This window comes from Oncorhynchus mykiss, chromosome 5 (genome assembly GCF_057628025.1).
Source record: "Oncorhynchus mykiss isolate SJ-2025 chromosome 5, ASM5762802v1, whole genome shotgun sequence".
Lineage (NCBI taxonomy): Eukaryota > Metazoa > Chordata > Actinopteri > Salmoniformes > Salmonidae > Oncorhynchus > Oncorhynchus mykiss.
Window position 1 is genome coordinate 85,333,338 of NC_143026.1, and position 21,307 is coordinate 85,354,644.

The following is a 21,307-nucleotide window of genomic DNA, read 5'->3' on the forward strand; positions in this document are numbered from 1 at the left end:
ACACACACAAACAAGCACACAACCCCCCCCTCCCCCACTGAACCCATGCAGCATTCCATCCGCTGTAAATTGGCTCAGGCCAGCAGCTCCCACAGCTGTGGAGGGATTTAGAGGAAAAACAAGCGTTTCTAACTGCTGTGATACTTCAGCAGCTGCTGAGGCTGACCCCACAGCATGAAGAGACCAACAGGCTGGAGGACAGAGTGGGCTGGATGAGGTCAGGGCCTGTAAAGTCCTTGAGCTGATAAAACAGCCTAGAGCAGTCAGTCAGACTCCTGCTGAAAAAAACAGCTGTCTCTAAACCAACCAGACAAACCCTCAGGCCAGCGTCTCACCAATCTTAGATGATTTACTTTCCAAACTGACCACTGGCCAAAATGTCCTGAAATGATTAGTGGTCTAAGATGTAAAGTAATATGATGGAAACTGATACTAACCTGGCTAGCTACATACACCAGTATCTATTCAGACCAGTGGTAGCAAGCAGATGAGGAGACAAGGATGTTAATGGTTTAGACTTGTGGGACCCAACCCCGCCCACAGACAAGGAAGAAGTCCGAAGAGGACAGAAGGAAGGAAACTAAGAGAAAACTAGTTGGCAGGTCTGAGCTGTTTTAGTTGGAAATCCAATCATTTCACTTGATTTAATCAATAGTAAAAGCAGCAGAGCATCACAAGCCAAGAAACAGAACTAGACACAGAGGGAGTATCCCTAAATCTTTACCACCATCAGTTCTGTTCTATCCTGCAAAAAAACAGATAAACAAGAATTTACACCCAAATGAAACAGTGACTTTTACTTGGTTATCAATGCTGAGTTTTAGAAAAGCACCTGATTAATTTACATAAATATACATTTCATACCCCAACCAGATAATTAGGAGAGTTTAGGAAAGTAGATAAATTACAAAACAACCATCTGATGGGTACTTTACATTGCGTATATGTGTAGGAGATTTGAATGAGTGCAGTCAACACAGAGGTAAAGCAGGACAACTTGTTCCGTCAGCAGCTCCCTCCTTCTCTGTGTCTGTTACATAAGTCTCCTCAGCACAGCGCAACATAGATCAGGTCCAAATAGAAAATAACCACACGTAAGGATGATGAGGGAACTATCAACCAAATATCCATCAGAGCCCTGGGGCTGCGTCCCAAATGGCATGCTAATTCCATATACAGTACACTACATTTGAGTAGGGCTCGTTTCAAAAGTAGTGCACTATATAGGGAATAGGGTGCCATTGGACGAAGCTTGGGACTCAATAGACTAGGGGCTATGTGGCTCTGTCTTACAGCTGGCATCAATCAACAGGACTTAGTCACACACTCCCAGTAGAGGATGAATGGTGATGATTTGAGCTGAGTAGAAGGCCAGAAATGTCTCATTCAGAAACAATGCTACAGAAACGGATGGAACAGTGGAGTGGAAAGGAGAACACTGGGCCTCAGAGTTAATGGAAGGGGTCAGGAGTTGAATGACGGTTGAATTGTTGTTATCTAATAAACATAGTAAAGTAAGAGTGTGTGTGTGTGTGTGTGTGTGTGTGTGTGTGTGTGTGTGTGTGTGTGTGTGTGTGTGTGTGTGTGTGTGTGTGTGTGTGTGTGTGTGTGTGTGTGTGTGTGTGTGTGTGTGTATATGGTGATTTGAGAGAGTTTGATTGACACTCGCATTTGATATTGGGACTTGAACTTACTGAACATGAGCTGTGGGTTTGAACTGAGAAATAGGTTCAGGTGCGAGTGTGTTTCTAGTTGTGTCGGTGTGTGTGTGTGCATGCATTAGTGTTCAGTCTCTCACCGTAGGAAGATGCCCTTGATGTTGGGGGTGCCCTCGAAGGCGGTGGCAGGGACAGTGCTAATACGATTGGACTGAAGGTACAGGTACTCCAGAGACTCAGGCAGGTCAGAGGGGACATGGGACAGCTGGTTACTGGACAGGTCCAACGTCTGGACGAACACATCAATCAAATCAATCACCTTGTATTTATTGGGTCCTTCTACACCATCAGAGTGCTAACCAACTACCAACAGTTCCAACAACTGAAGGTCAGAGCCAGCAGCCAGCTTTATCACACAGAAAACCTGTAGGTTCAGTAAACTGAGAGGAAAGAAGTGGTTGAGGGGATCAGACAGATTGTAATGGTGAGGTGTGTATTGGGGGGGGGGCAACTTACATCCTCTCTCTTCCTCTCTACTTCTCCCCTCTCCCCTCCACCTCACACACCCCAATCACCCGGTCTCACCGTCAGAGCGCTGAGCTCCATCCAGGCTCCCTGGTAGATGGAGTTGAGTTTGAGCTGGTTGTGGTTGAGGTGGATCTCCCTGAGCTTGGACATGCCCTGCAGCGCCCCCTCTGGTATGGAGGTCAGCTGGTTGTCCTTCACCCGGAGGACCTGCAGGGAGCGGGGAAGCCCCAGGGGCAGGGAGTGGAGGGCGTTCCCTGATAGGTCCAAGGTCTCCAGCAGACGCAGCTTCCTGAAAGCTGGACGATCAACGCGGTTTCATTAGAATATGTCACAATAGAGATATTTAACCACTGTGGTTACAGTTGAAGTCGGGAGTTTACATACACTTAGGTTGGAGTCATTAAAACTTGTTTTTCAACCACTCAACAAATTTGTTGTTAACAAATTATAGTTTTGGCAAGTCGGTTAGGACATCTACTTTGTGCATGAAACAAGTAATTTTTCCAACAATTGTTTACAGACAGATTATTTCACTTATAATTCACTGTATCACAATTCCAGTGGGTCAGAAGTTTACATACACTAAGTTGACTGTGCCTTTAAATAGCTTGGAAAATTCCAGAAAATGATGTCATGGATATAGAAGCTTCTGATAGGCTAATTGACATAATTTGAGTCAATTGGAGGTGTAACTGTTTTTCAAGGCCTACCTTCAAACTCAGTGCCTCTTTACTTGACATCATGGGCAAATCGAAAGAAATCAGACAAGACCTCAGAAAAAAATTGTAGACCTCCACAAGTCTGGTTCATCCTTGGGAGCAATTTCCAAACGCCTGAATGTACCACGTTCATCTGTACAAACAATACTACGCAAATAAAAACACCATGGGACCACGCAGCCGTCATACCGCTCAGGAAGAAGACGCGTTCTGTCTCCTCGAGATTAACATACTTTGGGGCGAAAAGCGCAAATCAATCCCAGAACAACAGCAAAGGACCTTGTGAAGATGCTAGAGGAAACAGGTACAAAAGTATTTATATCCACAGTAAAACGAGTCCTATATCGACATAAACTGAAAGGCCGCTCAGCAAGAAAGAAGCCACTGCTCCAAAATCGCCATAAGAAAGCCATACTATGGTTTGCAACTGCACATGGGGACAAAGGTTGTACTTTTTTGAGAAATGTCCTCTGGTCTGATGAAACTAAATTAGAACTGTTTGGCCATAATAACCATCATTATGTTAGGAGGAAAAAGGGGGATGCTTGCAAGCCGAAGAACACCATCCCAACCGTGAAGCACGGGGGTGGCAGCATCATGTTGTGGAGGTGCTTTGCTGCAGGAGGGGCTGGTGCACTTCACAAAATAGATGGCATCATGATGAGGGAAAATTATGAGGACATCTGTCAGGAAGTTAAAGCTTGGTCGCAAATGGGTCTTCCAAATGGACAATGACCCCAAGCATACTTCCAAAGTTGTGGCAAAATGGCTTGAGGACAACAAAGTCAAGGGATTGGAGTGGCCATCACAAAGCCCTGACCTCAATCCCATAGAACATTTGTGGGCAGAACTGAAAAAGCGTGTGCGAGCAAGGAGGCCTATAAACCTGACTCAGTTACAACAGCTCTGTCAGGAGGAATGGGCCAAAATTCACCAAACTTATTGTGGGAAGCTTGTGGAAGGCTACCCGAAACGTTTGACCCAAGTTAAAAAATGTAAAGTCAATGCTACCAAATACTAATTGAGTGTATGTAAACTTCTGACCCACTGGGAATGTGATGAAAGAAATAAAAGCTGAAATAAATCATTCCCTCTACCATTATTCTGAAATTTCATATACTTAAAATAAAGTGGTGATCCTAACTGACCTAAGACAGGGCATTTGTGCTAGGATTAAATGTCAGGAATTGTGCAAAACTGAGTTTAAATGTATTTGGCTAAGGTGTATGTAAACTTCCGACTTCAACTGTTTATATCACCTGAGCTGAAATATCAGTTATGATGATGATGAAGAATTTATTTTAATCCATTTCTGTTTCATAATGCATTCCAGTATACATTCTGATATTCATGTAGACAGACATACAGAACATGACAAACATGGCAAACAGTATATTGTGCAAGAGTCATCTAACATTAGACATACAGTATTCACATAGACAATTTCTGTACAGCATATAACAAAACACAAAAAAACATTTCCATTCATATACAGTTAATTCGGAAAGTATTCAGACCCCTTGACATGTTCCACATTTTGTTATGTTACAGCCTTATTAAATAATAGTTTCATCAATCTACACACAATACCCCATAATGACAAAGTAAAAACTGTTTTTTAGAAATTTTAGCAAATTTATTACAAATAAAAAACTGAAATTCCTTTTTACGTAAGTATTCAGATACTTTGCTATGAGACTTGAAATTGAGCTCAGGTGCATCCTGTTTCCATATATCAACCTTTAGATGTTTCTACAACTTGGAGTCCACCTGTGGTAAATGCAATTGATTGGATATGATTTGGAAAGGCACACACCTGTCTATAAAAGGGTCCACAGTTGACTGTGCATGTCAGAGCAAAAACCAAGCCATGAGGTCAAAAAATTGTCTGTAGAGCTCCAAGACAGGATTGTGTCGAGGCACAGATCTGGGAAGGGTACCAAAACATGTCTGCAGCACTGAAGGTTCCCAAGAACACAGTGGTCTCCATCATTCTTAAATGGAAGAAGTTTGCAACCACCAAGACTCTTCCTAGAGCTGGCCGCCCGGCCTTGGTCATCGACGTGTTCAAGAACCCGATAGTCACTCTGACAGAGCTCCAGAGTTCCTCTGTGGAGATGGGAGAATCTTCCAGGTGGACAACCATCTCTGCAGCACTCCACCAATCAGGCCTTGATGGTACAGTGGCCAGGTGGAAGCCACTCCTCAGTAAAAGGCACATGACAGCACACGTGGAGTTTGCCAAAAGGCACACTAAAGGCCTCAGACTATGAGAAACAAGATTCTCTGGTCTGATGAAACCAAGATTGAACTCTTTGGCCTGAATGCCAAGCGTCACGTCTGGAGGAAACCAGACATGGTGGTGGCAGTATCATGCTGTGGGGATGTTTTTCAGCGGCAGGGACTGGGAGACTAGTCTGGATCGAACGGAGCAAAGTACAGAGAGATCCTTGATGAAAACCTGCTCCAGACCTCAGACTGGGGCAAAGGTTTACCATCCAACAGGACAACGACCCTACACACAGTTAAGTCAACACAATCTCTGAATGTCCTTGAGTGGCCCTGCCAGAGCCCGGACTTGAACCCGGTCAAACAACTCTGGAGAGACCTGAAAATAATCAAGGGTTCTGAATACTTTCCGAATGCACTGTATATAGGTGAAAGACTTATGTTCCACGTAGGATTAACAGGTGTACCTTCTCGGTGCAACTTGGGGCTAATGAGGCGGTTGTAGCTGAGGTTGAGCTCGGTCAGGGTGTAAAGCATCACCAGGTCATTGCGTCCAATCTCGTTGATGCCGTTGTGAAGCAGCATAAGGGTCTTGGCTCGGCGGGGGAGACCCCTGGGGACACGCTCCAGCTGGTTGTTGTACATGTGGAGGGTGTGTAGCTTCTTCAGGCCCTGGGGAGAAGAGAAAACTATTTTTGTGAACAATTTAACGTTATTGTAAGCGCATCTCATTGCACATTTCACATTTCTCATAAATCATTTAACATATACACAAATTATGATAATCATAACATCAAAACAATTGTGCCTGACACTCTGTGGTGGTTCAACCTGACCAAACTAACCATCAGATCAAGCTATATAGCTATATAGCTATATTTTTCATGGTCCTTTGAGCTAGATACGGTGTATCTATTCACAGTATAAGATTTAACCAGTTGAATAAAAAAGGCAACGTTTAGATTTCCGTCTAAATAGACATACCCAAACATAATTATTTTTCATGAGATGGCCATTAACAATGAATGGTCATGTTGCATACTTTTTGAAAGGTCTGGTTCTCACCTTTCTTGGTACAAATAGTTGTACTCACTTATGAAGACACAAGCACAAATACATAGTAGAAATATATATATATTTTTCTATTCAACAAAAGTGGGGCAATAGGGCCATATGGGGGACTTAAGTAACCCAAGTATTCAGCAATGCTGTAGGCATACATGGAATGCAGCTTGGTGTATGGAGCGGGAGCGTAGCTGATTGTTGTGCAGCAGTAGGTACTCCAGGTTACGGCAGGCTATGAGGGCATCGCCAGGGATACTGCGGATGTTGTTCTTCTCTAGGTGTAGCAGTATCAGACCTCGAGGCAGACCCTGAGGAACCACACTCAGGTTGTTGTTGGACAGGTCCAGATACTCCAGCTTGGTCAACTGGCTGAGAGGGGAGAAGAGAGGGTGATGTTATCTTTGATAAAGTGATAACCTAACCTCTTCTCTATCTTTAAAGGTCATCTTTCCATGAATAGACAAATCTCACTTTTCACCTCCCATTTTTATATTTTCTCAGAATGTACCAGCTCAACCTAATACAGTGCCTTGCGAAAGTATTCGGCCCCCTTGAACTTTGCGACCTTTTGCCACATTTCAGGCTTCAAACATAAAGATATAAAACTGTATTTTTTTGTGAAGAATCAACAAGTGGGTCACAATCATGAAGTGGAACGACATTTATTGGATATTTCAAACTTTTTTAACAAATCAAAAACTGAAAAATTGGGCGTGCAAAATTATTCAGCCCCCTTAAGTTAATACTTTGTAGCGCCACCTTTTGCTGCGATTACAGCTGTAAGTCGCTTGGGGTATGTCTCTATCAGTTTTGCACATCGAGAGACTGAAATTTTTTCCCATTCCTCCTTGCAAAACAGCTCGAGCTCAGTGGGGTTGGATGGAGAGCATTTGTGAACAGCAGTTTTCAGTTCTTTCCACAGATTCTCGATTGGATTCAGGTCTGGACTTTGACTTGGCCATTCTAACACCTGGATATGTTTATTTTTGAACCATTCCATTGTAGATTTTGCTTTATGTTTTGGATCATTGTCTTGTTGGAAGACAGTCTCAGGTCCCAGTCTCAGGTCTTTTGCAGAATCCATCAGGTTTTCTTCCAGAATGGTCCTGTATTTGGCTCCATCCATCTTCCCATCAATTTTAACCATCTTCCCTGTCCCTGCTGAAGAAAAGCAGGCCCAAACCATGATGCTGCCACCACCATGTTTGACAGTGGGGATGGTGTGTTCAGGGTGATGAGCTGTGTTGCTTTTACGCCAAACATAACGTTTTGCATTGTTGCCAAAAAGTTCAATTTTGGTTTCATCTGACCAGAGCACCTTCTTCCACATGTTTGGTGTGTCTCCCAGGTGGCTTGTGGCAAACTTTAAACGATACTTTTTATGGATATCTTTAAGAAATGTCTTTCTTCTTGCCACTCTTCCATAAAGGCCAGATTTGTGAGATATACGACTGATTGTTGTCCTATGGACAGAGTCTCCCACCTCAGCTGTAGATCTCTGCAGTTCATCCAGAGTGATCATGGGCCTCTTGGCTGCATCTCTGATCAGTCTTCTCCTTGTATGAGCTGAAAGTTTAGAGGGACGGCCAGGTCTTGGTAGATTTGCAGTGGTCTGATACTCCTTCCATTTCAATATTATCGCTTGCACAGTGCTCCTTGGGATGTTTAAAGCTTGGGAAATCTTTTTGTATCCAAATCCGGCTTTAAACTTCTTCACAACAGTATCTCGGACCTGCCTGGTGTGTTCCTTGTTCTTCATGATGCTCTCTGCGCTTTTAACGGACCTCTGAGACTATCACAGTGCAGGTGCATTTATACGGAGACTTGATTACACACAGGTGGATTGTATTTATCATCATTAGTCATTTAGGTCAACATTGGATCATTCAGAGATCCTCACTGAACTTCTGGAGAGAGTTTGCTGCACTGAAAGTAAAGTTGCTGAATAATTTTGCACGCCCAATTTTTTAGTTTTTGATTTGTTAAAAAAGTTTGAAATATCCAATAAATGTCGTTCCACTTCATGATTGTGTCCCACTTGTTGTTGATTCTTCACAAAAAAATACAGTTTTATATCTTTATGTTTGAAGCCTGAAATGTGGCAAAAGGTCGCAAAGTTCAAGGGGGCCGAATACTTTCGCAAGGCACTGTATCTCACCATGGGCCTCTCTCTCTCTCCCCATCTCTCTCTCTCTCTCTCTCTCCCCATCTCTCTCTCTCGCTCTCTCCCCATCTCTCTCTCTCCATCTCTCTCCATCTCTCTCTCTCCATCTCTCTCTCTCCCTATCTCTCTCTCCCCATCTCTCTCTCTCTCCCCATCTCTCTCTCTCCATCTCTCTCCATCTCTCTCTCTCCCTATCTCTCTCTCTCTCTCTCTCTCTCCCCATCTCTCTCTCTCTCCCCATCTCTCTCTCTCTCCCCATCTCTCTCTCTCTCCCCATCTCTCTCTCTCCCCATCTCTCTCTTTCCCCATCTCTCTCTCTCTCTACAGTACCATTGTCCCTGCCTGTTTCATTACAGTATCATTGTCCCTCCCTGTTTCATTACAGTATCAATGTCCCTCCCTGTTTCATTACAGTATCAATGTCCCTCCCTGTTTCATTACAGTATCAATGTCCCTCCCTGTTTCATTACAGTATCATTGTCCCTCCCTGTTTCATTACAGTATCAATGTCCCTCCCTGTTTCATTACAGTATCAATGTCCCTCCCTGTTTCATTACAGTATCATTGTCCCTCCCTGTTTCATTACAGTATCAATGTCCCTCCCTGTTTCATTACAGTATCATTGTCCCTGCCTGTTTCATTACATAATCAATGTCCCTCCCTGTTTCATTACAGTATCAATGTCCCTCCCTGTTTCATTACAGTATCATTGCCCCTCCCTGTTTCATTACAGTATGATTCCCCTGCCTGTTTCATTACAGTATCATTGTCCCTCCCTGTTTCATTACAGTATCATTGTCCCTCCCTGTTTCATTACAGTATCAATGTCCCTCCCTGTTTCATTACAGTATCATTGTCCCTCTCTGTTTCATTACAGTATCATTGTCCCTCTCTGTTTCATTACAGTATCATTGTCCCTCTCTGTTTCATTACAGTATCATTGTCCCTGCCTGTTTCATTACAGTATCAATGTCCCTCCCTGTTTCATTACAGTATCAATGTCCCTCCCTGTTTCATTACAGTATCATTGTCCCTCCCTGTTTCATTACAGTATCATTGTCCCTGCCTGTTTCATTACAGTATCATTGTCCCTCCCTGTTTCATTACAGTATCAATGTCCCTCCCTGTTTCATTACAGTATCAATGTCCCTCCCTGTTTCATTACAGTATCAATGTCCCTCCCTGTTTCATTACAGTATCATTGTCCCTCCCTGTTTCATTACAGTATCAATGTCCCTCCCTGTTTCATTACAGTATCAATGTCCCTCCCTGTTTCATTACAGTATCATTGTCCCTCCCTGTTTCATTACAGTATCAATGTCCCTCCCTGTTTCATTACAGTATCATTGTCCCTGCCTGTTTCATTACATAATCAATGTCCCTCCCTGTTTCATTACAGTATCAATGTCCCTCCCTGTTTCATTACAGTATCATTGCCCCTCCCTGTTTCATTACAGTATGATTCCCCTGCCTGTTTCATTACAGTATCATTGTCCCTCCCTGTTTCATTACAGTATCATTGTCCCTCCCTGTTTCATTACAGTATCAATGTCCCTCCCTGTTTCATTACAGTATCATTGTCCCTCTCTGTTTCATTACAGTATCATTGTCCCTCTCTGTTTCATTACAGTATCATTGTCCCTCTCTGTTTCATTACAGTATCATTGTCCCTGCCTGTTTCATTACAGTATCAATGTCCCTCCCTGTTTCATTACAGTATCAATGTCCCTCCCTGTTTCATTACAGTATCATTGTCCCTCCCTGTTTCATTACAGTATCATTGTCCCTGCCTGTTTCATTACAGTATCAATGTCCCTCCCTGTTTCATTACAGTATCATTGTCCCTCCCTGTTTCATTACAGTATCATTGTCCCTCCCTGTTTCATTACAGTATCATTGCCCCTCCCTGTTTCATTACAGTATCATTGTCCCTCCCTGTTTCATTACAGTATCATTGTCCCTCCCTGTTTCATTACAGTATCAATGTCCCTCCCTGTTTCATTACATAATTAATGTCCCTCCCTGTTTCATTACAGTATCAATGTCCCTCCCTGTTTCATTACAGTATCAATGTCCCTCCCTATTTCATTACAGTATCATTGTCCCTCCCTGTTTCATTACAGTATCATTGTCCCTCCCTGTTTCATTACAGTATCATTGCCCCTCCCTGTTTCATTACAGTATGATTCCCCTGCCTGTTTCATTACAGTATCATTGTCCCTCCCTGTTTCATTACAGTATCATTGTCCCTCCCTGTTTCATTACAGTATCATTGTCCCTACCGGTTTCATTACAGTATCATTGTCCCTCCCTGTTTCATTACAGTATCATTGCCCCTCCCTGTTTCATTACAGTATCATTGTCCCTACCGGTTTCATTACAGTATCATTGTCCCTGCCGGTTTCATTACAGTATCAATGTCCCTCCCTGTTTCATTACAGTATCATTGTCCCTACCGGTTTCATTACAGTATCATTGTCCCTGCCGGTTTCAGTACAGTATCAATGTCCCTCCCTGTTTCATTACAGTATCATTGTCCCTGCCTGTTTCATTACAGTATCATTGTCCCTCCCTGTTTCATTACAGTATGATTCCCCTGCCTGTTTCATTACAGTATCATTGTCCCTCTCTGTTTCATTACAGTATCATTGTCCCTCCCTGTTTCATTACAGTATCAATGTCTCTCCCTGTTTCATTACAGTATCATTGTCCCTCTCTGTTTCATTACAGTATCATTGTCCCTGCCGGTTTCATTACAGTATGATTCCCCTGCCTGTTTCATTTTGCAGTGTCATTGCCCCAGCTTTACATTGGCGTGTGTTGTAAAGTCTATAGGTCTTTGTTTTGCATCAATACCCTCAGTAATAATGTAATAGGTGGCCTCGGATATATTGAATCGTAGAAGAAGACTTTGCTCAGGTGGACTTAATGGCTCTGTTGTGTTTTTGTGTTTGTCTGTAAGTCTGAGTATCATACACATTGACAGTAAATGGTACTACAGTACCTGAAGGTCTCGTTGTCCATGCCTTCGTTGCTAAGCAGGTTGTTCTGTAGGTAGAGCTCTCTGAGCTGGGTCAGGCTATCAAACGCCCCTGACGGGATCTTCTCCAGCATGTTGTTCTGTTATACCAAGAAGACACACACAATCATCATCACTTATGATTATCACAGACACTTGTCAATATTTTTGTTTCCTCTTCTCCTTTAATCCCCCTCCTCAATTCCCACTAACATGGAAGGTGTGGAGAAGACGGGAGGAGAGAACGAGTAATCGAGGAAATTGAGAAAGAGCCTCAAATGCTTGGCTGTATGTAGAGTGTGCTGTTCTGACGCGTCTTAATTGTCTAAGGTCGGGTACTCTGTACATACAATACCTTTAGATGTAGGCGGTAGAGAGCAGAGGGCAGGTTCCTAGGGACGTAGCGGAGGAAGTTACTGGACATGATGAGAACCTCTAGGCTGTCAGAACCGTTAAACATGTTCTCTGGTAGCCCTGCATCTGTCAGTTTGTTGTTATGGAGATACACTGACCTGGGGTGGAGTTAGGACACAGGGGAGAAAGCATGTTATTAGTGGTTAAATGTGTTATGCTATGAAAGAAGCAAGGTAATTAAAGGCAATATAACAATATAACACCTATAGCAACATCAAATCAAATTGTATTTGTCACATGCGCCGAATTTAACAGGTGTAGGCCGTACAGTTAAATGCTTACTTACAAGCCTTTAACAGACAATGCAGTTTTAAGAAAAATACGTTAAAAAATAAGAAATAAAGTAAGAAATAATTAATGTGGAGCAGTAAAATACCAATAGCGAGGCTATATACAGGGTGTACAGGTACAGAGTCAATGTGCGGGGGCACCGGTTAGTCGAGGTAATTGAGGTAATATATACATGTGGGCAGTTATTAAAGTGACTTATGCATAGATAATAACTGAGAGTAGCAGCAACATAAAAGGGGGTGGGGGACAATGCAAGTAGTCTGGGTAGCCATTTGTTTAGATGTCCAGTAGTCTTATGGCTTGGGGGTAGAAGCTGTTTAGAAACCTCTTGGACCTAGACTTGACGCTTCCACTGCACTTGTCGTGCAGTAGCAGAGAGAACAGTCTATGACTAGGGTGGCTGGAGTCTTTGACAATTTTTAAGGTCTTCCTCTGACACCGTCTGGGATAGAGGTCCCGGATGGCAGGAAGCTTGATGTACTGGGCTGTACGCACTACTCTCTGTAGTGCCTTGAGGATGGACGCCGAGCAGTTGCCATACCAGGCAGTGATGCAACCAGCTCTCGGCTGTGCTTCCCTTTGTAGTCTGTAATAGTTGAATAAGACCTTTCTACTGTGAGAATGTAATCCTCCTACAAAAAAACCTCCCACCAACAAACAAACAAACAAACAAACAAACACAGACAGACAGACACTTACTTCAGTCCTGGCTTCTGGCCAAATGTGTACGGGTAGATCTTTGTGAGTGAATTTGCGGCAAAATCAGCACTGACCAGTGAGGGAGGCAGGTGTCTGGGTGCTGTGGTGAGCTGGGAGGGAAAAAGACAGGAAGAGAGAGAGAGAGAGAGAGAGAGAGAGAGATACTCTCTTCATTTCTTTTCTACTGTTGTACTGACCACTGGCAGTAAGGGTTAATTTACATTCCTTCAGAAAGTATTCACACCACTTTACATTTTGCTGTGTACAAGCCTGAATTTAAAAAGGATTCAATTGAGATTGTTTGTCACTGGCCGACACACAATACCCCATAATGTCAAAGTGAAATAGTGTTTTTTGACATTTTTACAAATTCATTAATAATGTAAAGCTGGAAAGTATTCAACCCCTTTGTTATGGCAAGCCTAAATATGTTCAGAAGTAAGAATGCGCTGAACAAGTCACATAATAAGTTCCATGGACTCTGTGTGCAATAACAGTGTTTAGCATGATTTTTAAACGACTACCATCTCTGTACACCACACATACAATTATGTGTAAGGTCCCTCGGTCGAGCATTGACTTTCAAACACAGATTCAACCACAAAGACCAGGTTTTCCAACGCACCTATTGGTAGATGGATTTTTTTTAAAGCAAACTAAATCCCTTTGATCATGATGAAGTTATTAGTTACACTTTAGATTGTGTATCAATACACCCAGTCACCACAAAGATACAGGTGTCCTTCCTAACTCAAATGCCGGAGAGGTATTTGTAATACTAAGGACTGGGGAGATTTTCAGGATGAAAAAGAAACAGAACGTAGCTAAGCACAGGCAAAATCCTAGAGGAAAACATGGTTCAGTCTGCTTTCCACAAGACACTGGGAGTTGAATTCACCTTTCAGCAGGACAATAACCCAAAACACAAGGCAAAATCTAAACTGGAGCTGCTTACCAAGAAGACAGTGAATGTTCTGGAGTCATTAAGTTAGTTTTTACTTAAATGTACTTGAAAATCTATGGGTGTCACGACTTCTGCCGAAGTTGGCTCCCCTGCCTGTTCGGGCGGTGCACGGCGGTCGTCGTCGCCGTCCTACTAGCCGCTACCGATCCCTTTTTTGTTTGTCTGTTGGTTTTGTCTTATTAGTTTCACCTGTGTTTATTTTGGTTTAATTAGCTTCCCTATATGTAGTAATTTGACCCGCACTTGTTTTGTGCGGGATTATCTTTATGTTACGTGTGTGCATGTTAGGTAGTGGTGGATTGTCTTAATGTTACGTGTGTGCATGTTAGGTAGTGGTGGATTGACTTTATGGTACGTGTGTGCATGTTAGGTAGTGGTGGATTGTCTTAATGTTACGTGTGTGCATGTTAGGTAGTGGTGGATTGTCTTAATGTTACGTGTGTGCATGTTAGGTAGTGGTGGATTGTCTTAATGTTACGTGTGTGCATGTTAGGTAGTGGTGGATTGTCTTAATGTTACGTGTGTGCATGTTAGGTAGTGGTGGATTGTCTTAATGTTACGTGTGTGCATGTTAGGTAGTGGTGGATTTTATTTTCTTTACTTGACACCCTGTGGTTTTGGGTTGTTTTGTATAGTGTCCTGCGCCCTGTATTTTGTTGGGCTTATTATTTTGGTGTGCAAGAGCAAAGCACTTCAACTCAGTTACTCTCTCTCTCTGCGTCTGATTCCTGCACCCACCTAGTCCCGCGTGACAATGGCACTTACCCAGAAAGACTCACAGCTGTAATCGCTGTCAAAGGTGCTTCTACAAAGTATTGACTCAGGGGTGTGAATACTTAGGTAAATTAGATATTTCTGTATTTCATTTACAGTAAATTTTCAAAAATGTCCCATACGTCAACAGGAAGTTATTGCATTGTTGGCATACAGTGCATTCAGAAAGTACTCAGATCCCTTGACTTTTTCCACATTTTGTTACATTACAGCCTTATACAGATGTTTATACAACTTGAGTCCAACTGTGGTAAATGCAATTGTTTTGACATGATTTAGAAAGGCACACACCTGTCTATATAAGGTCCCACAGTTGACAGTGCATGTCAGAACAAAAAACAAGTAATTAGGTTGAAGGAACTGTCCATAGAGCTCCAAGTCAGGATTGTGTCGAGGCACAGATCTGGGGAAGGGTACCAAAACATTTCTGCAGAATTGAAGGTCCCCAAGAACACAGTGGCAGCCGTCATTCTTAAATGGAAGAAGTTTGAAACCACCAAGACTCTTCCTAGAGCTGGCTGCCCGGCCAAACTGAGCAATACGGGGAGAAGGGCATTGGTCAGGGAGGTGACCAAGAACCCAATGGTCACTCTGACTAAGCTCCAGAGTTCGTCTGTGGAGATGGGAGAACCTTCCAGAAGGACAACCATCTCTGCAGCACTCCAACAATCAGGCCTTTATAGTAGAGTGGCCAGATGGAAGCCACTCCTCAGTAAAAGGAACATGACAGCCCGCTTGGAGTTTGCCAAAAGGCACCTAAAGACTCTCAGACCATGAGAAACAAGATTCTCTGGTCTGATGAAACCAAGATTGAACTCTTTGGCCTGAATGCCAAGCGTCACGTCTGGAAGAAACCTGGCAGCATCTGTATGGTGAAGCATGGTAGTGGCAGCATCATGCTGTGGGGATGTTTTTCAGTGGTAAGGACTGGGAGACTAGTCGGGATCGAGGGAAAGATGAATGGAACAAAGTACAGAGAGATCCTTGATGAAAACCCAGACCTAGTTAGGACTTGAACCCAATTGAACATCTCTGGAAAGACTTGAAAATAGCTGTGCAGCGACGCTCCCCATCCAACTTGACAGAGCTTGAGAGGATCTGCAGAAAAGAATGGGGGAAACTCCCCGAATACAGGTGTGCCATGCTTGTAGCGTCACACCCAAGAAGACTTGAGGCTGTAATCGCTGCCAAAGGTGCTTCAACAAAGTACTGAGTAAAGAGTCTGAATACTTATGTAAATGTAATATATATATTTTTTTATATATAAATTGTGCAAAAATGTCTAAAAACCTTTTTTTGCTTTGTCATAATGGGGTATCGTGTGTAGATTGATTAGGGGGGAAAATGATTTAATCTATTTAAAATAACGTAACAAAATGTGGAGGGGTCTGAATACTTTCCGAATGCACTGTATGACTGTGGCAGGCTTTACTCTCCCCTCATCTAAAACAGGGTAAAACTCCTTTCAGTCACTCCTCTGAATATTTTATCAACTATTAGAAATGTAGTAACAGAGAGAGAATACAGAAATAGGAGTAACTGCTACAGTAGTAGCAAGCTTAACGTTAGTGTTACATGGCTTTATATCTGCTCCCCTATCAACATGCTTTTATGGATTAAAGAAACATGGGTTTCTTTTAGGCTTAGTGAGCACTTTAAAATCCCCCTTTCTTTCTGTTTCTCTCCCTTTCTCCATCTCTCCACCTCCCCCTCTCCCTTTCTCTCCCTTTCTCTCCCTTTCTCGCTCCCTCTCCCTCCCTCCCTCCCTCACCCCTCTCTCGCACAGTCAAAAATGACTGTATGCCACAGCAACATTTTAGATCTGACCAGCTGGCATGGATACACTGGAAGTGATTACAACCATAAGTGGGCACACACTGGGTGAGAAGAGAATGGATATCGCCTGGTTGACTGTCTGCCACCTTTCCTTCTGGCAACAGCAGCACTGCTGGCAAACATACAGCATCACAACATAAAATAATATATTAGACATTTCACACAGAATTGTACTTTGACACACTAAGAATAGGAGATCCTGGGTGGAAGATCCAAGTATGGAAGGGAAAGGAAAATGTTAATTCTAGAACCAACAAAAGCACAAGTTTAAAATTCAATTTTTGAACGGGTATTTAGGCCATTTGGTTATTTTGCGGTTTTGTTCAGAAAGCAATTACTCTTTGGAGGGAGATATTGTGTTATGGCTCTAGCCCGAGTCATTACATATTTGTATTGCTGAATTCTTGTGGATGTAGGACTTTGGTTGTCCCAACCTGGAGATCATCCAAGCCCACTCAGTATGGTTTGTATTGCTGAATTCTTGTGGATGTAGGACTTTGGTTGTCCCAACCTGGAGATCATCCAAGCCCACTCAGTATGGTTTGTATTGCTGAATTCTTGTGGATGTAGGACTTTGGTTGTCTCAACCTGGAGATCATCCAAGCCCACTCAGTATGGTTTGTATTGCTCAAAATAAAACTTTAAAACTGTTTTTTTCTTATTATGATTCCTAGAGTAGAACCAAGTGGAGGTGTGAAGATGGTTTCAGAGAGCTCCATGGTGACCCTAGCAGCACTTTTAATGAGCAGGGCACACTATACTGTGTGCTACTCTCTCCTGGGAGTTCTGATTATGTATGATTACCACAAGTGAAAACGGTAAAACTTTAATTGGATAGTTCATCTGTAGATGCTCTACAGACTATCTACTAACCCTAACCCTTATCCTAATCCTAACTCTAACCCTTATCCTAATCCATCTGTAGATGCTCTACAGACTATCTACTAACCCTAACCCTTATCCTAATCCTAACTCTAACCCTTATCCTAATCCATCTGTAGATGCTCTACAGACTATCTACTAACCCTAACCCTTATCCTAATCCTAACTCTAACCCTTATCCTAATCCATCTGTAGATGCTCTACAGACTATCTACTAACCCTAACCCTTATCCTAATCCTAACTCTAACCCTTATGCTAATCCATCTGTAGATGCTCTACAGACTATCTACTAACCCTAACTGTTATCCTAATCCTAACCCTAGCCCCAGTCTTTACCTTTACCCTAACCCTTATTCTAAACCTAACCTTAGCAAGCAGTTACTTATCAGCAGATAGTTTGTTGATAGTATGACCATCTGTAGAGCATCTACAGATGGGAAATCCGGACTATTCAAATAAAGTGTGACCGTGAAAAGGAACTGAAGAATGTTTACATTGGCCCAAATGAACCAGATTCAAGTTCTGTAACAGTGAGGGAAGAATAGTGATTTGTTTTATCTGAAGGCGAAGGTCTGTGTTTACGACTGTGTTTATAATGACGCACCTTGTTATTGGCCAAGTACAAGTAGGTCAGCTGTTCCAGCACTGTAAACCCTTCATCTTCAAGGCCTGAAAACACACACACACATGCACACACACACACATACATACACACGCAAACTAAGTGGAACATGAATATAGAACATGTTATTCAGCCTTCATCCCATGCTTAAAAGCATATACAACACAGAAGATAAAGGTCGGACTGCTTTGCTTAAGTGAAAAAAGCTGGACAGCCAATAAGAGAAAATAACACACATATGTTAATCATAATTCCAGCTAAGCATATATTATAAATGGGGTGGATCTATAAGAACTGGAGCCCAGTCTGTAAACCCGACAGTCTGCCAGAGGCTGCGATTCCACATGGACCCAGACAGAGAGACAGAAAGAACAAGACAATAATAATAGACACAAACAGAGTTCTCACAGTTTGTTGTCAACAAATAACAAAATGTCCAACCATACATAATGTCTGAATCTCCACTGGCTACTTTCAGATCTCCGTCCCCTGATGTCATTAATTTGTTGTTTTCGTTTGATTCTTTCTCTCTTAGTCTCTGTGTCTGGTTTATCTTGCATGTCCCGGACAAGTTTTTACCTTGCTCTCTCTCTCCCGGCTACGTCTAGATTTTACCTTGCTCTCTCTCTCCCGTCTCTGACTAGTTTTTACCTTGCTCCCTCTCTCCCGTCTCTGACTAGTTTTTACCTTGCTCTCTCTCTCCCGTCTCTGTCTAGTTTTTACCTTGCTCTCTCTCTCCCGTCTCTGACTGGTTTTTACATTGCTCTCTCTCTCCCGGCTCCGTCTAGTTTTTACCTTGCTCTCTGTCTAGTTATTACCTTGCTCTCTCTCTCCCGTCTCTGTCTAGTTTTTACCTTGCTCTCTCTCTCCCGTCTCTGACTAGTTTTTACCTTGCTCTCTCTCTCCCGTCTCTGTCTAGTTTTTACCTTGCACTCTCTCTCCAGTCTCTGTCTAGTTTTTACCTTGCTCTCTCTCTCCTGTCTCTGACTAGTTATTACCTTGCTCTCTCCCGTCTCTGACTACTTATGACCTTGCTCTCTCTCTCCCGTCTGTGTCTAGTTATTACCTTGCTCTCTCTCCCGTCTCTGTCTAATTTTTACCTTGCTCTCTCTCTCTCCCGTCTCTGTCTAGTTATGACCTTGCTCTCTGACTAGTTTTTACCTTGCTCTCTCTCTCCCGTCTCTGACTAGTTCTTACCTTGCTCTCTCTCTCCCGTCTCTGACTAGTTATGACCTTGCTCTCTCTCTCCCGTCTCTGTCTAGTTTTTACCTTGCTCTCTGTCTAGTTTTTACCTTGCTCTCTGACTAGTTATTACCTTGTTCTCTCTCTCCTGTCTCTGACTAGTTATTACCTTGCTCTCTCTCTCCCGTCTCTGTCTAGTTTTTACCTTGCTCTCTGTCTAGTTTTTACCTTGCTCTCTGTCTAGTTATTACCTTGCTCTCTCTCTCCCGTCTCTGTCTAGTTTTTACCTTGCTCTCTGACTAGTTATTACCTTGCTCTCTCTCTCCTGTCTCTGACTAGTTATTACCTTGCTCTCTCTCTCCCGTCTCTGACTAGTTTTTACCTTGCTCTCTCTCTCCCGTCTCTGTCTAGTTATTACCTTGCTCTCTCTCTCCCGTCTCCGTCTAGTTTTTACCTTGCTCTCTCTCTCCCGTCTCTGTCTAGTTTTTACCTTGCTCTCTCTCCCGTCTCTGACTAGTTTTTACCTTGCTCTCTCTCTCCCGGCTCCGTCTAGTTTTTACCTTGCTCTCTCTCTCCCGTCTCTGTCTAGTTTTTACCTTGCTCTCTCTCTCCCGGCTCCGTCTAGTTTTTACCTTGCTCTCTCTCTCCCGTCTCTGACTAGTTTTTACCTTGCTCTCTCTCTCCCGTCTCTGACTAGTTATTACCTTCATCTCTCTCTCCCGTCTCTGACTAGTTATGACCTTGCTCTCTCTCTCCCGTCTCTGACTGGTTTTTACATTGCTCTCTCTCTCCCGGCTCCGTCTAGTTTTTACCTTGCTCTCTGTCTAGTTATTACCTTGCTCTCTCTCTCCCGTCTCTGTCTAGTTTTTACCTTGCTCTCTCTCTCCCGTCTCTGACTAGTTTTTACCTTGCTCTCTCTCTCCCGTCTCTGTCTAGTTTTTACCTTGCACTCTCTCTCCAGTCTCTGTCTAGTTTTTACCTTGCTCTCTCTCTCTCCTGTCTCTGACTAGTTATTACCTTGCTCTCTCTCTCCCGTCTCTGACTACTTATGACCTTGCTCTCTCTCTCCCGTCTCTGTCTAGTTATTACCTTGCTCTCTCTCCCGTCTCTGTCTAATTTTTACCTTGCTCTCTCTCTCTCCCGTCTCTGACTAGTTTTTACCTTGCTCTCTGACTAGTTTTTACCTTGCTCTCTCTCTCCCGTCTCTGACTAGTTATTACCTTGCTCTCTCTCTCCCGTCTCTGACTAGTTATGACCTTGCTCTCTCTCTCCCGTCTCTGTCTAGTTTTTACCTTGCTCTCTGACTAGTTATTACCTTGCTCTCTCTCTCCTGTCTCTGACTAGTTATTACCTTGCTCTCTCTCTCCCGTCTCTGTCTAGTTTTTACCTTGCTCTCTGTCTAGTTTTTACCTTGCTCTCTGTCTAGTTATTACCTTGCTCTCTCTCTCCCGTCTCTGTCTAGTTTTTACCTTGCTCTCTGACTAGTTATTACCTTGCTCTCTCTCTCCTGTCTCTGACTAGTTATTACCTTGCTCTCTCTCTCCCGTCTCTGATTAGTTTTTACCTTGCTCTCTCTCTCCCGTCTCTGTCTAGTTATTACCTTGCTCTCTCTCTCCCGTCTCCGTCTAGTTTTTACCTTGCTCTCTCTCTCCCGTCTCTGACTAGTTTTTACCTTGCTCTCTCTCCCGTCTCTGACTAGTTTTTACCTTGCTCTCTCTCTCCCGGCTCCGTCTAGTTTTTACCTTGCTCTCTCTCTCCCGTCTCTGTCTAGTTTTTACCTTGCTCTCTCTCTCCCGGCTCCGTCTAGTTTTTACCTTGCTCTCTCTCTCCCGTCTCTGACTAGTTTTTACCTTGCTCTCTCTCTCCCGTCTCTGACTAGTTATTACCTTCATCTCTCTCTCCCGTCTCTGACTAGTTATGACCTTGCTCTCTCTCTCCTGTCTCTGACTAGTTTTTACCTTGCTCTCTCTCTCCCGTCTCTGACTAGTTATTACCTTGCTCTCTCTCTCCTGTCTCTGACTAGTTTTTACCTTGCTCTCTCTCTCCCGTCTCTGACTAGTTTTTACCTTGCTCTCTCTCTCCCGTCTCTGACTGGTTTTTACATTGCTCTCTCTCTCCCGGCTCCGTCTAGTTTTTACCTTGCTCTCTGTCTAGTTATTACCTTGCTCTCTCTCTCCTGTCTCTGACTAATTTTTACCTTGCTCTCTCTCTCCCGTCTCTGACTAGTTTTTACCTTGCTCTCTCTCTCCCGTCTCTGTCT

The 21,307-nt window shown here is 43.2% G+C and overlaps 1 protein-coding gene across 5 annotated transcripts in view; it reads right to left on the reverse strand.

The window, feature by feature from the left end:
- podn (podocan) overlaps nucleotides 1-21,307 on the reverse strand; it is an 84,216-nt gene that overhangs the window by 3,675 nt on the left and 59,234 nt on the right. For 2 of the 5 annotated variants that reach the window (XM_090236163.1, XM_036978573.2), the window contains exons 5-13: nucleotides 17,848-17,912; nucleotides 12,787-12,896; nucleotides 11,738-11,894; nucleotides 11,368-11,483; nucleotides 6,355-6,568; nucleotides 5,602-5,806; nucleotides 2,244-2,482; nucleotides 1,799-1,947; nucleotides 725-745 (exon numbers count right to left, since the gene is read on the reverse strand). In XM_090236163.1, coding sequence (XP_090092289.1) covers nucleotides 730-745; nucleotides 1,799-1,947; nucleotides 2,244-2,482; nucleotides 5,602-5,806; nucleotides 6,355-6,568; nucleotides 11,368-11,483; nucleotides 11,738-11,894; nucleotides 12,787-12,896; nucleotides 17,848-17,912 — 1,271 coding nt within the window. In that variant the 3' untranslated portion in view covers nucleotides 725-729. Of the gene's footprint in view, nucleotides 1-724; nucleotides 746-1,798; nucleotides 1,948-2,243; nucleotides 2,483-5,601; nucleotides 5,807-6,354; nucleotides 6,569-11,367; nucleotides 11,484-11,737; nucleotides 11,895-12,786; nucleotides 12,897-17,847; nucleotides 17,913-18,311; nucleotides 18,553-21,307 lie in introns of those variants that run through there. The other 3 variants (XM_036978572.2, XM_036978571.2, XM_090236164.1) reach the window with 2 other exon arrangements.